The following is a 14334-nucleotide window of genomic DNA, read 5'->3' as shown; positions in this document are numbered from 1 at the left end:
CCCAACCATCCGATTGAAAACTGCAACCCCTGCCCCTTCTTCACCCCTTCCCACTCATCTTCTCAGCTTTGCGTTGTTCGTAACAGATGTCACCACCTAATAGTACACATAACTTACTTGTCTATGTCTTTATTTTTTGTCTCCCCCTTTAGAAGGTGTGCTCCCTGAGGGCAGTCTCATTCTATTTGGCACACTGAGACACATTCAGTGCCACACAGAGTGTCAGGCAAGAGTAGGTGCTCACTAAATGTTTGTCGAACGACTGAGTCAATGAGTGTCATGACTGGGGAGGCATCACGGCTGGCGATAGAGAGGGAATCCCAAGGGACAATGTAGCGTTTTGAGGCAAACCAACTTCAGAGGTTGGGAGCAGGCTGAGGGGTTCCTTGTCTCTCTTCCCCCGAATCTGGGATGCCTATGATTGGCTTTGACCAATAAAATGAGGCAGAAGTGGTGCCACACTGAATGGGCACATGGGTCCCCACCTTTTCTCCCGCCTGGGGGAGGTTTAAAGAAACACCTGTGAAAATGCCATTCAGGGGGGGTGCACATGCCTGCACATGTCATCTCAGCCCCTCTGGTGATTCTGACGTACAGCCGGGGTTGAGGACCTGCAGGAACCAGCAGGCCAATGGCATCTGCATGTAGGGTGGTCCTTGTTCTCTAAGTGACCCAGCCACCCCAAGTGCCCAGAGCCCAAGTCCGACAAGCCAATCCACCTCTCAGGGGCTCGGTTCTTCTATTTAGAGGGGGTTGTTTGAAGTAACGTGAGCCGGAATGGAATAAGGCCTGAGCAAGCACAAAGGTGTTAACCAAGCTGTTCTTTTAACAAGTTTATTGTATTTTTACAATAATAAAAATAAATTAGTCATACACAAAAATAGTTGTCATTTTTGCTGAAGACAGAACAGACTGTATTGACGCATATAATTCACCGAGTACCCTCCACCCCCTTAAACAATAACTTAACAGCATAGGGTGACATGGAGTCGATGGGTGTTCAGTGGGTGCCTTGCTCCTGTGCAGCCAGGTGACAGGGCGACACAGAGCTCCCACTGCAGCAGTCCCCAGCGGGGACCCCGGAGACGTGGTCAGAGCAGTAAATGCTACGCGTCCCTTTCTGGCCCCTCTGACCATGCGAGTAGACCCTGCCTCGTCCACGGCTCTACCCAAACCTTACTGCTGGGAATTCTAACGAAGGAGCCAAGACAGAGAAGAGATGAAAAAGACCCTTATTTTTCTTCTCCAAATGTTTGGGGATGAAGAGAGGCAGATTATACGAGCAAATACAATAGTTAAGATGGAAAGGTGGCAATCCAGACAGACCTGTTTCGGGTGCAATGTCGGGGGTAAAAGCCCCTGAACAAGTCAAAAAGCAGAGTAATTTACATTCAATCTTAAAATCCAAGGAGTTTGACTAATCAGAATACTAAATTGTAACTATGGACTTAGAATAACACATCGTGTAGCAACTTTCCAGGAAGCTGGGTTAGTAGGATCAAACGATTTCACACAAATGTAGACCGTGTATGTAAATAAATACCTATTAGGTCCCTTTTAAAATTAACACATTCTAAATAATAGAACTATTTTGGTGTAGTGACTCATTCTGCCAGTAGAGATCAGAATACACATTTTCCTATAAACATCTTGTATTTACAAAGAACAAATAATAAGTTACAGCAAAGTATATCCTTCTGTCAAACTGAATGCTGGGATCTGAGGGTCAAGGTGGGTGGAAATCAGTCCCGTAAAAGAATGTCTTGCCCCTCAGGGCGGCAAAGGGTCCAGCGTCTGGAAGATGCTGAGAAAGGTGGCTGAAGTTCCCATGCTGTCATGGTCGCTTTTCCTCAGCACGATGGGAGTCTCCCACTGCAACCCACTGAATAGGACTAGGTGTGTGGGATGGTTCAGGGTGGAGAGAATTGCTTTGCCCCAGCAAAAGTGCAGGAAAGCCAGGTGAGTCGAGAGAGAGATGGTATTAGGGGGTCCTAGTCTAGTTGAGGCTCTGCTCCCATCCAAGTGTGTGACCCTGGGCAGGGAACTAGCCATCAGGGCGTTTGTTTACTCATCTACAAAGCAAGACCAGACAGGGCAGCTCTGACCAATTTGCTAGTGGTTCTCTCCCGGCCACAGTTAGCTCAGGGGAGGGTGTAACACTGGGTTCAAAATGGCCGACACAGTGACGGGAAAGTCCTCATGCCCACACTTGCCATCCCAGACCTGGAGAATCACTTAAAGCTGTTCTACTTATGCAGTCACTAATGCCCAGGCTCGCAAAGGATCGTACAAGTCATGTTGCCACAGCTGGGTGCTTGAATCCCCTCTGCAACATCCCTGGCAAATGGCCGTTCAGCCTCTGCTGAGACCTCCAGTGACAGGTCAGTGACCACCGACCAGAGGGGCGTCTTCCGTCTGGATGCTCTAACTTGCGGAAAGCTGGTGCTTCTGCGAGAGTTAGAATCTATTCCCTGTCGCTTTTATCTCCTGGTCCTAGGATGGGTGTCCTGGTGCTATCCCAAGTCTCTTCTCAGGAAGTCCTTCCCACTGTTTCTGACAGCCTGCTCCCCTCCTCAGGGCGAGGCACTCAGCTGAATGCTACACACTCCCGATGTTCTTCTAGTTTCCCACAATCGCAGCACAGTGTGGTCCCTCACCAATGTTTTCCCCTCACGTAGCCTAAATGTGTTGCATCTTCTTCTGTTTTGGTGTTTCCACCCCAGTTTCCTGACTCACATTGAGCTTAGTCAGCTGAAACGCTTACATCTTCCCCACCTTACACTTGTATTTTTTTTTTTTTTTTTCAAACCCAAAGGTAAGACCTTACTTTGCTCCCTGGGTAATAGTCTCCCAGATCTTTTTGGATCCAGAAACCGCTACCCAAGCTATTAGCGCTCTAATTTCATTTCACCTACACATTTCATCAGGAAGGCATCTATCTTCCCACTTAAGACATATTAAAAATGTTTTCTATCTCTCAAATGTTGGCCTCCACCTGCCAAGCTCACGTAGGCTCCTTTGGGTTGATTATTGAGCCTGTTTTAAGGGAAGTCCTGTTTCTTTTTACCACTTCTATTTGTGTGTTCTTCCACATTAGAAAACTGATATTTAAACTCTGAAATGGCCATAGTTAAAAAAAAAAAAAGGTACTAGTAATATTAGTAATAACCTGGATTTCTCTCTGCCACACAACTTGATGAAAATAAATTACGTTTCTATTTCCCATGTTTCATCCCTCTGTAAGGCCATTTGTTTCAAAGGGAAAAAGAGTGTTGAATGCTAAATACTTTGAGCATAAGTAAGTGATACATATTCTAGGAAATGAAAAAGGAAAACTCAAAGAACCCTGGACCAGAGAAGTAAGGCAAAGGGACAGACGGGTACAGCTCTGAGAGCTCCTGTCACACTGCAGGTCCCTGAGGGTGGAGCCCCACTAGCTTGCCAGCAGAGGAATCAAACAGGACTTTCAGGAACCGAACTGAGTGGCAGGGCTTACAAGCTTTTTGTGCAGCGTCGTATTTTTCACGCTGTTCCTTTTCCATGGGGGAAAACGCAAGTCAGCGTGGGAATGGGAAGACCTGACTGCAGTAAATGGTCTTTGCTGAAGCTATAAGGGGCACAGTTTCCTTTTCCAATAACTGAAAGTGAAAAAGCAGTTTGTTTCTGTTTGGAGCTTTGTTGATGTTTGGGAGAAAAACATGTAACAGCTTAAATTCACCTAATGTTAAAATTCCGGCACAGGAAAAAAACAACAGTATCAAATGTAAATTTCAATTTTTGCATTATGGACATTAACGGGATAGGGAGAAAAATCAGGAGGAGGTGGCAGGTGATAGAAAGGAGAGGGTGAAATAATGGGGTGCAACAAGGGGAAGAAGACCTGGAGGGAGGGAGTCATCAAAACAGGAGCTTTCTTAGATTCCCTCCACAGGAAAGTTATCACTGGAAATACCAATGGGCTGTATCGTACGTGTTGTGCTAAGGACGAGGACGTTTAGATGCTGACACAAGAAGCTAGGAAATTAGTAAAAATTGGATCTCTACAACACGTAAGTTGAGAAAACCCGCTGTAGTAATTTATAACCTTTCCATAGATGAATGAATTCCAAGAATAGCTAAGCTAATTTTTTGGAAGAGAAAAAAGCCCCCTAGTTTAGGTGCTCCCCCCCACCCCCCCACGCTTGGTGGGCAGGGAACCTGGGCCTCTTTCTGCCTCCTTCTCTGCATGAGTTCCCTAAAATCAGGAGAAATGGGCTGCTTCTGGGAAGTGGTGGCTGGGGCTCTCCGGAAGAGAAGGACAGCCACAGAAAAGCCAAATAGAATTTTTGAAAGTTCAAGGGTAGTGGGAACCTAACGGAGTGTGTCAGACCAGGCAGGTGATACTGCTTCCCAAAGCTGCAAATGACCATTAAATTAGCAGATTTTTGGTTTAGAGGGCTCATGGGAGAAACTCAATTGCTAAGAACTAGGCTTTAAAAGAGAAACAGGCCCAGGACAATGGTAATAACAAGCTTACAATTTGTTTACCTGCTAGTTTTCTTAATGAGTGAAAGAAAAAAAATACATACATATATATATATATATATATATATTTTTTTTTTTTTTTCCCCTTCTTCTTTTCCTTCTTCTTAATTCATTTTTCAGATAGTTCACCTCTCACTGCGCATTGCATGCCCTTCCAGCCTCTGGAACCACAGAGTTAGATGCAGCGAATTCTGGACTGGCTGCATTAATGTAGATCTCAGTGCTCACCTCTGTTGGGGGGGTTGGGGAGGGTGGACATGGGTTGTAAGTCATGGGGGGAAGGGAAGGACTTGACGTCATAGAGAGAAATCCGTAAATCAAACCAGAAAGACCAAAGGGAGACTCTTTCTAACATAAACATAAGGGTTTTTTTTTTTTTAACTGAGATGGGTTGGTGAAGTCTTTCCACTGGGCAATGTGTGGTGAACAGCCTGGGGTGGGGATGGGGGGTGAGGGCTAGCTGAGGAAGGGATGGGAACACAAAACTCTGGAACTCTGCGACACCGAAGGCTCTGTGGCCAAAGGGACCCTGACTTGCCATTCCCAGGGAGGATGGAAGCAGAATTTCAGGCAATCACCTTGCTACCCAGTGGCTTTCTGGTCTCATGGGACATGAGGTTTCCTTTAAGGATGAGGTTTAACAAATCCTGCAGAATCCCCTGACAAGGATTTGTGACTGTTGGGGGAAGGGATAAGTAGAAACAGATTCCTGAAACTGATACAGCGGATGGTCTTGACCTTTGGCAGGATGGAAGAATTCGAAGACCTGGGCTTTGTTTGCTGATTGGGAAATCTCTCAGCCTCCTGGTCTGAAAGGAAGAGCAGCCTGCAGACCTGAGACGTCTGCACAGGCCTCGGGGTGAGGGTTCTGTGGTCAGATGGTTAGGGTCAGGACTCCGCTCTGCCACTGGACAGGTGAGTATACCTAGCAGGTGAATTATCAAAGTCCAATCTCAGTTTCCTAGTCAGTAAAATGGGGATAATGATTCATTCCCTGCCTCCCGTCCTGGGGCACTGTGAGCTGCTAATGAGTTAATACATGTGACTATACCTGTGAAACAATAAAGCACTATATGGACAGGAGATATCTGTGTCATAGGCAGGAGCACAGCCCAATGTCTTTCAGAACGAAGATAAGCACAGCCGGGCGGAGGTAACGGAGGGCTCCGTGGGGCCCTGGGGGCGGGGGGCTGCCCCCTCTGACTCTCCAGGGGCCCTGATATTGGAAAGGCCAGGGGCTCCGGGGCTGAGGGAGCACCCAGTCAGGGCCCAATCGCTGACGCAGAAAGTGCCAGCCCAAGAGTTGGCCGAGAGCCACCTGCACTCCCCACTGCTTGGTTTTCAGAGGGCACCGTTCCAGGTGCCAGGTTCCCCAAGGAGGGATCATCAGTTTATGGCGACGCTCAGAGGACAGCTGTGGCTCTGCTTGTTGGCACCACGTGTACACTTGACCGAAGGCGAGGGTGGTGACCGTGGTGACCAAGCCGACCGGCTGGGCCCTGGGCCGGGGAGCCCTGAGGAGCAGCAGCCAGGCGGCCCCCCTGCTCTCAGACTCCCTGCCCTGCCCGAGGGCTGCGGTGCAGGGGTGTTATCTGCTCCCCAGGAAGCCAGGGTGTCTGTTGGCCACACGAGTGCAGGAGGCACAGCAGGCAGTCTTGTAGTAGTTGTAGACGCACAGTCGCGCTTGCACCACCACGTTGCAGTTGTAGTACCTGTCCTTGCAGTTTTCATCTGCAGCGGAAGAGAACAAAAGCCTGAGCACAAGGGTCAGGGGCTGACGACTGCAGAGAGAAAGGGCGGGGCTGGGGCTCCTCATCAGCGTCCTGCTGTCTGTTACCCACAGGAAGGGGCCTGTGGAGATTGCCCTTCTTTCTCTTTCTTTAAACATAAGTTGAAGTCTCACCACTTTTACCCTAAGGATGACGAAACCAAATCTCTGAATGCATTGCCATTTTAATCAATCCACACCAAAGTTTACCTTTCGGTGGGTGGCTTGGACTGCCATCCCTGCTATAAACCTATCCTCCCAACAGTGCTTTGAGCCCTGAACTCCATGACCTTGCACAAGGTCACAGAGAGACCTAAATGGGCGTGGCATTTTTACACGAGAGAACTTTTTAACAGAGAGGAATCTTGACTCCAAGATAGGAATTCCTACTCACCGACTTCAGGAACACAGTCCTGAGGGTTACAAGATTCTTTCTCTTCTGGTTTCAGCTGAGGGTCACAGAGGTTACTTAGGGTCATGTCATCTGACAGGCAGCGCACTTCCCGGACCCGGAAGCCGCCCTGGCAGCTCTTGGAGCACTGGGGACAAAGAGAGAAAGGTAGGTTTCTTGGCAGCCCATTAGCGCAGCGTACTGGAGAGGGCCAATATCACAAAATTTCAAACATCTCCAGGAGGAGACAGAATAATCAAATTCCTATGCAACTATTAACCAGTTTCAACACCCATCAACTCGTGGCCAGTTATGTCCCACCTATACTCCACCCACGTCCACTCCTGGAATTATTTTGAAGCAAATCTAGACATCATATCATTTCTTCCATAATATTTCAGTTTTTCACTCTAAAACAAAAGGTCGCTATAAAACTACCACAATATCTAAGAATTAACAATACATAGTTCTTACTATTTTAAAATATATAGTCAATGTTCTTATTTCCACTTGTGAATCTCACAGATTTTTAAAATATCATTTTTAAAAATCAGGATTCACATCAGGTCTGCGCTTTGCCGTTGGTTGATATGCTTTTCGTGACTCTTTTAATCCATAGGTCCCCCTCTTCTGTTCTCTCCCCTTGAACTTGAGGTGTTGGAGGAACTGAGTCATTTGTCCTGCAGTTTCCCACAGTCAGGGCTTTGCTGACGGCATTGCCATGGCACATATCAACTGCACCCCCAGTTTAACAAGCTCCTCTGTCTTCTGTAGTCCCTATGAATTGGAAGTTGGCCCTAGAAGAGGACTTCAACAGGTACAGGTTTGACTTTTTGTGGTGAGACTACTTCATAGGATGTGTCTCTTTCGGGGATGCCAGCAGTGCAAAGCCCAGACCCTTTGGTTCATGCGGGGTTGGGAAGTGGTGATAATATTCTATCATCTCTTCTTCTATTCGCTGGGAATCTCTTCTAAAGCATCCCCTCCCCCATATATTTACTCTTGGTTACCTAGTGGTACAGCTTGCTCATTAGGAAAGTCGGACTGAATGCTTGATTATTTTATTTATCAGTGTTTAGAATAATGAGTTGGTTCCCCTAACATCCTCCAATGGTGACCTATTGGTTTTTTATTATTATTATAAACTTGTAGTTGATGGATTTAACATGTATGATGTGTTTCATTGAGTCTACGGTAGTTAATACTTTAGTGATGCTCACTGACGCCCTATTGATCGGCAGCAGAAGCCTGTTCTTGGGTCCTGAGGTCATAAACCCAGTTGTCTTTGAGAACTTCCTGTTGCCTGGTACAGAAAGATATTCCAATCTGATTTACACATATATGGTCCCAGATCTGTAATCAGCCATTTTCTCAGAGTTCCTGCTTCCTGTCAGAGGAGAGTGGTGTTTTGAAACCACATCTGGCTGATAGGTATGTTCATTGTTACTTGGTTGGTCGTTGTTTCTAGGCTCTTCCAGTAGATACAACTAGGAGAGTAAAATAAGTTACTTTATGAGTTCATAGGGATACTTCTAATTCAAATTCAGGATAACAGGATTTTCACTTAAACCTCTCTTTTTTAGCTGTATCTTTTTTCTCCTCAGTTGAGAAGCCTATTATTCGATGCTGGGGATAACAGGGTTACACTCTCATATTATCATGCCTGCTATTGTATATAATTATTATCATAGCATCAAAAAGTATATTGTTTACTTTATCCCACATTACACACCCAACCATCTCAGAATAGAGTACAGTACCATCACTAAAAATGTGATTATTGCAAACAATGTAAACATTTTTCTGCAGTTCTTTTGTTCTTAGGGATGGACAGTCAAATTCCTGTGTTTTAAAGCCACAGGCAATAGTGCTTATGCCACCAGCATGATATACATTTAGGTTAATTTGTTTCATTTTCCATTTTTAGGGATTGGTTTTTTTAAAAAATTAATTTTATTTTATAATTATATAACATGTTTACTTAGTTCTAACCTCAAATTTATAAAACAAGGCATATTCAGGCATCTAGCTTTCATTACTGTGTACCTTCCGTCACTGCTCTGCTATCATCATTTCCATAAAAGTTTCATCACACACAATAAATCCCCTTCTCTGTCCCTTTGCAGTGAGAGTCACCCTACCCCTGTCTCTGTCCCTAGAGTTTTGCCTTTTACAGAATATTATGTAAATGGAGTCATACAATGTATAGCTTTTGGGGTCTTTCTTTCATTTAGCAAAATGCACGTGACGTTCATCCATGTTGTTTAGGTACCAACAGCCCATTCATGTTTGTTGCTGAGTACTACTGTGTGGTTTGGGGGCTCTACACCAACTCTGAGGGACATCTGGGTTGTATCCAGCCAGGTGTTTTTGGAGTTTGTCTCCTTTGAGGTGGCCTGGTGAACCCGGCCCTTTCTGGACTCTCCAAACCAAATGGTAAAAGAAAATAGTGATCTGTTCTTGTGTTCTCAAGGGTCTTGGCCAACATCAGAATAATTTAGTTCCATTTCCCAGAAGTTGACAAAACCCCCCTGACACTGAACTGCTCCTTCGTCCCCATTTGCCCTGAGGTGTGGCTCACCACATGCCCAATGGCCGTTATCACTAGAGCCGACTCGTAATGTTTGGAAACAGAATTCTCAGCTTTTATTCATATATCTTATAAAGATCTTGAGAAAGGCTTTGGCCCCTAGTCTGGGCTCACCTACAACCACTGCTTGAAGACGTTTAGTGACACAAAGCAGAATGAATCTCGCCCCTGTGGGTCCAACACATGTTAAACAGTCATTAGGAATGATGCTCTGAGGATGCTTTCTGTTTTAGGAAGTTCCTTGAAAATAAACTCTTATACTTGAAAAAAAAAAAAACCCACAAAAAAACCAAACAACATTTTATCACTATTTCCATCCTTTTCCTTTTCATTCCTTAATTAAGTCTTCCATTCTGTCTCCTGCTCTCTGTCTCTCTTCATTTACATAATACCCTCCATCCTTACAGAAAGGATTTGAGATGACTTAAGAAATGCTTGGAGGGCTACAAGATAAAAAACAAAAATAAGAACAAAAACACGAGGGTAAAAAGAAGATAAAAATAAGAACTATCTTTTTTGTAAGGTCGGATAAATTCTCTGTTTGAGATACGCCACAATTTTGGCTGAGGGTCCTAGCAGCCAATTCAAAGAGAGAAATAGGAACAGTCCCATAGTGGTCCATATTGTCTATATGATTTAAAGAAAGTGTACGTACACACACACACACACACACACACACACACACACTGAGGGCTGACTGGCGTGGGTTTCACACTGGTACTGAGACCCACGGAAATTCTTTGAGTTTTCAGTGGGTTTTAGAATTTCAGTGGGTTTTATAACATGATCACTCTGTGATGTAGTTTCTCAGCAGCATCATTGAATCCCTTCAGCCATCCATCCTCTAGGCAGTACTTCTCAAAATGTGGCCCAAGGATACCTGCATCCAACTCACCTAAAGAGCTTGTTCAAAACGCAAACTGCTTGGCCAGGTGGACTTGGAACTGGTCTTTTCAGACGAGATCTCAGCTAATTACCCTGCACTCTGAAACCTGAGTGTCACTGCTGTATGGCCTCCAAGGTTTAGAGATCACGACTGTCTCAGCCTCAGGCTCCACTCACGGGTACGCTGACCCAGGGGTGCCCCGCCAGTGACCAGCTGGAGTAGATTACTGCAGGGAATCTACCTGAAGGCTGAGCCCTGTGCCTGGCACCTAGCAGTGCCCAGGCATGTCTATGGGAGACAAACAATGTATGAATACCGTCTCTCTCAAGAGCACCCCGACTCACCATGCTCCATTCTGTGTTAAACCATTTGGCCCCGCAAGGCTTCAGGTGGCAGGACTGCTGGCTGGGGGGTCTCTCCAGGAAGGAACAGTCGTAAGGGTCCAGCACTTCGAACGTGTCCGCGTTCTTCCTAACGCAAATCACCTCCCTCTGTTGGGTTCCGCTCCCACACTCGATGGAACACTGGGGAAAGAGGCAGAGAAAGATGGTGTCATATGATGGAAAGGAGATAAGAGCTACTGTCCATCAAGGGATGTTTGCGAGTGCTTTCTGTCATCAATTCAGTGAGGAAGAGCCCAAGGGCACTAGGACATGTTTCTAGAGAAGTTGCCCACAAATTCCAATTTTCCTAACAGTTCTACATCTGGAATGGAGAGTGGGTGCCCTGAGTTACCACAGTTTCCGGCTGCTGGCTGCTGAGACCCTGATGCCCTCTGTGCTGAGAGTGGAAAAGTGCCCCCTTGAGACGCCCTGACAGGACACACCAGCCAGTCAAGTTGCTGGTTTCTGTCCAGTAGCCTCTGACACCTCTCACTGTAAAACAGTGAACTAACATTCTGGTTTATCTGGTGGTTCCTTAGTGGGTGGACACTGGTAATGAATTAATCTCCCAGAACCTGCACAACTGCACATGAGGGCTAAGTTAAAATTCTTTGGGACGTACAAAGCTGAGAAGAACATTCCAGACTTGGGACAATGTCCCTCATGATTAAGTCTCCCCTCCTAATGAGGTGGCCAGCAGGAAGCCTTTCACCATGGAGCCCAATTCCCTCACTTCCTAACTTGGTGCCGAAGTTTGTTGGGGTGTGTTGTCCGCAGCGGCCAGTCAGGTAACTACACATGTTGGTGCATTGTGTTAGTTTATGGGAATACGATGCGTGTAACTGCTCGTAAATCTATTACTTTGTAAAATGTTTTTTGTTCAAGTTCGGTTTACTTACTATTCTTGGTTAAAAAATTTACAAGCTGTGATCTATCTACTTTTAGAGACATTAAAGAATCCACTACCTTTATGGAAAGCCTGTAACAATGCTTATAGCTGGAATTCTTAATATCAGCCTTGCTTCTGTAGGTAGACACGTGGTCAAATAAAACCAGGGGAAAAACCCACGTCTCTACAAAAAAACAAAAAAAACCCAAAACAGACCCCAAGCCAACAGACTATGAATTAGCCCCACAGGGCATAATAACCATCACCATCAGTAATTCCCACTCCTTTTCTACCATTTTCTAGACATCCAGAATATCTTCTTAGTTTTTTTCCTATTTTCTTCCATGTTGATTAGTTAATTTATTTATTTGAGCTGGAGGTTGAGTCCCACCCCAGCCTCCCAGGCAGACTGTATTTTACCTGTGTGGTTTGTACAGTGTGTATTATGATGTCTCTGACATGGGTTTTCCCTGGAGATGATCTTTCTCATTGGTCTAACATCGTATAACAATGCACGCCATAGTGTGTGAGTTGCTTATTGATTGGGTGTACATACACGTTTTGTCCTTTTTCTTTAAGTGCTGCCAACAAGGAAGGAATCGGAGGCAGCAGGGCAGCAACAGGCTGCCAGGCAAAGGAGGGGAGAGGGTGTGTGTCACAGGGCCGGGGTCAGCAGGAGTAGAACGTGGGACTGAAGTCAGGAGAACGGAAACTAGTCTAGACGTCGTCAGTAAATAGTCCTGTGTCTTTGGCCAAGACATAGCACTTTCCCAGGTCTCTACGGTCTCACCTGTGAAGTGGGTGTGGAAACCTGCTTTGAAAGGCCCCTGACTGCTCGGAGGAGCTGTCTGTACCAAGTAGTTGGCAGAACAGCAGACTGTAAACCTTAACCAAAATCTGAAGTCATTTTATGCTGTTTGGAAAGTCCTTGAAGACATTAGGAATTAAGGAAGAAGGAGCACCTCTTGCCGCCTTCTCCTACCCTAAATGCCCAGAAACGGCAGAACACGTGTGTCTGGGAACTAGTGAATGGATGTGTATGTGGGTGTATTGTGTGTGCATAAGATGGTATTTGAAACAGGAGAGGGTACTCATCCTTGGGCAACCAGAAATTATGGGCAATCTCTGAATGGTGAAAGACAGATGAGACTAAACTGAAGGAGAAAATCGTAGTCCAATGTGAACGTGAAGGAGGACCGCTAGCCAGGAGGAAGCAGCTCCAGTGCTTCAGGAGAGGGCGCATGGGGACGTGAGTGGCAGGAGGGAGGCCTCGGGACAATGAGAGAGTGGCCAGCTAAGGTACTGACCAGGAGCCTGACTGTGCCAAGGAAGAAGCAAAGGCATCTGCCCCAACTGGGAGCATTCACGTCCAAGGGCAAAGTGAAGACATTTTCACATATTCAAGGGCTCAGAAAACTTATGGCTTATGGATCTTATTAGAAAGACTTACTGGGTTACGGTCTCTAACAAAACAAATAAGAAACAGGAAGAAGACACAGGATATAAGAGCAGAAGTTGGCAAAGACACCAGTAAACGCTATTGTTAATAATGGATGTGGGGTTTCCTTTGGGCTGATGAAAATGTTCTGGAATTAGAGGTGACGGTTGCACAGCCTTGTGGATATACAAAGAAACCACTGATTGTGCACTTTAAGAGGGTGGATTTTATGGTATGTGAATTATATTTCAACAAAAATAACCTTTGGAGGGGAGGGGGCTGTATTAAAATATAAATTAGTGTTTTCTACAAAATTAATTAACATTAATATGGAGCTATATTCAGGTGACTTCAACATCTTTTTGGAGGTATTATAGATTGAGAGACTGGAGGTAAATAAAACGGGACTTCAGGCTTCTATTTTCTTTCAGGGGCTTCTTTTTCCTTCAGTTTATGTTTGGAAAAGCTGATAACTGATAACTGGTAACCTGATCTGTTAGAAACATAACATTTTAAAACTCTGTGCTAAATCTTTTTCTCTTCTGTTGTCACTAGACGAATAAAAATAGGATTTATAACTTCCAAAATGTTAGAGGAAAAAAATGGAATTCAGGAAGCCTAACCAGTACAAATATGTAGAAAGGAAAGAGGACACAAAAGCCCAAGAAAGCATGGCAATAGAAAACTAAATAGAAAACAAAATAAAATGGAAGGAGAAAGTCCAAACATAAGTGATTACAATGAATGTAAATGGTTAAAATTTAACTCTTTAAAAATAGAGATTTGCAGGTTGGGTAAAAATAAAGACAAAAATAGTCCTGCATACAAAAGACATATCTTAAAAATTACATAAGACATTGACAAAGGTATAGCAGGTGAAAATCAATAATGATAAATAAGATAGAGTAATACAAATATTAGATAAAATGTAATTCATAGAGAAAATAATAGAAGACAAAACTGATATTTAACAGGACGAATGCTTCCACTGAGAGGTGATAACCATTCTACATGTTTCCATACTTAAAGCATTCCTGCAGCTGTATGTTGGTGGATCACTGTTCCAAGGCTAGGTGAGAGAGTAGAGGTGTCTGCTCAGATGCCAGGGAGAATAAATATGATCCAGACACACGGGCAGACAAGAGGGCTGTTCCCCAGGACCAGAGGCTGTGAAAGACCCCTCAGAACTAAGACAATCTAAGGGTGAAATAAACCCAGAATTGACAGGGAAGAAAGGAAACATCTGGGCATGAATACTAGACTTGGCGGGATACCTTATGAATAAGAGTTGGGCTACTCTGCCTCCAGAGAGGAAAAGACTCCCTAAGTTCTCTAGGTCTCGTTCTCTTGGGCCGGCTTTCTCTGCAAGCCACAGTATGGCCACTGCTGGCTCCTGTACTCACAGTTTCCCAGGGAATCTCTTCCCTGAAGTCCGTAAAATCCCAGGGGAGGCCTCTGTCTGGCT

The 14334-nt window shown here is 45.0% G+C and overlaps 1 protein-coding gene across 2 annotated transcripts in view; it reads right to left on the bottom strand.

Moving 5' to 3' along the window:
* Positions 1 to 4636: 4636 nt before the first annotated feature.
* The window catches only part of THSD4 (thrombospondin type 1 domain containing 4), a 574709-nt gene continuing 565011 nt past the window's right edge, over positions 4637 to 14334 (bottom strand). Inside the window, exons 16-18 of one of the 2 annotated variants that reach the window (XM_074328210.1) lie at positions 10504 to 10683; positions 6687 to 6831; positions 4637 to 6255 (exon numbers count right to left, since the gene is read on the bottom strand). In XM_074328210.1, the coding sequence (XP_074184311.1) occupies positions 6113 to 6255; positions 6687 to 6831; positions 10504 to 10683 (468 nt within the window). In that variant the 3' untranslated portion in view covers positions 4637 to 6112. The remainder of the gene's footprint in view (positions 6256 to 6686; positions 6832 to 10503; positions 10684 to 14334) is intronic. The other variant, XM_019736037.2, reaches the window with a different exon arrangement.

This window comes from Rhinolophus sinicus, linkage group LG03, assembly GCF_036562045.2.
Source record: "Rhinolophus sinicus isolate RSC01 linkage group LG03, ASM3656204v1, whole genome shotgun sequence".
Classification (NCBI taxonomy): Eukaryota; Metazoa; Chordata; class Mammalia; order Chiroptera; family Rhinolophidae; genus Rhinolophus; species Rhinolophus sinicus.
Note: the sequence above shows the minus strand (reverse complement) of the source record. Positions and strands in the feature narration are given on the sequence as shown.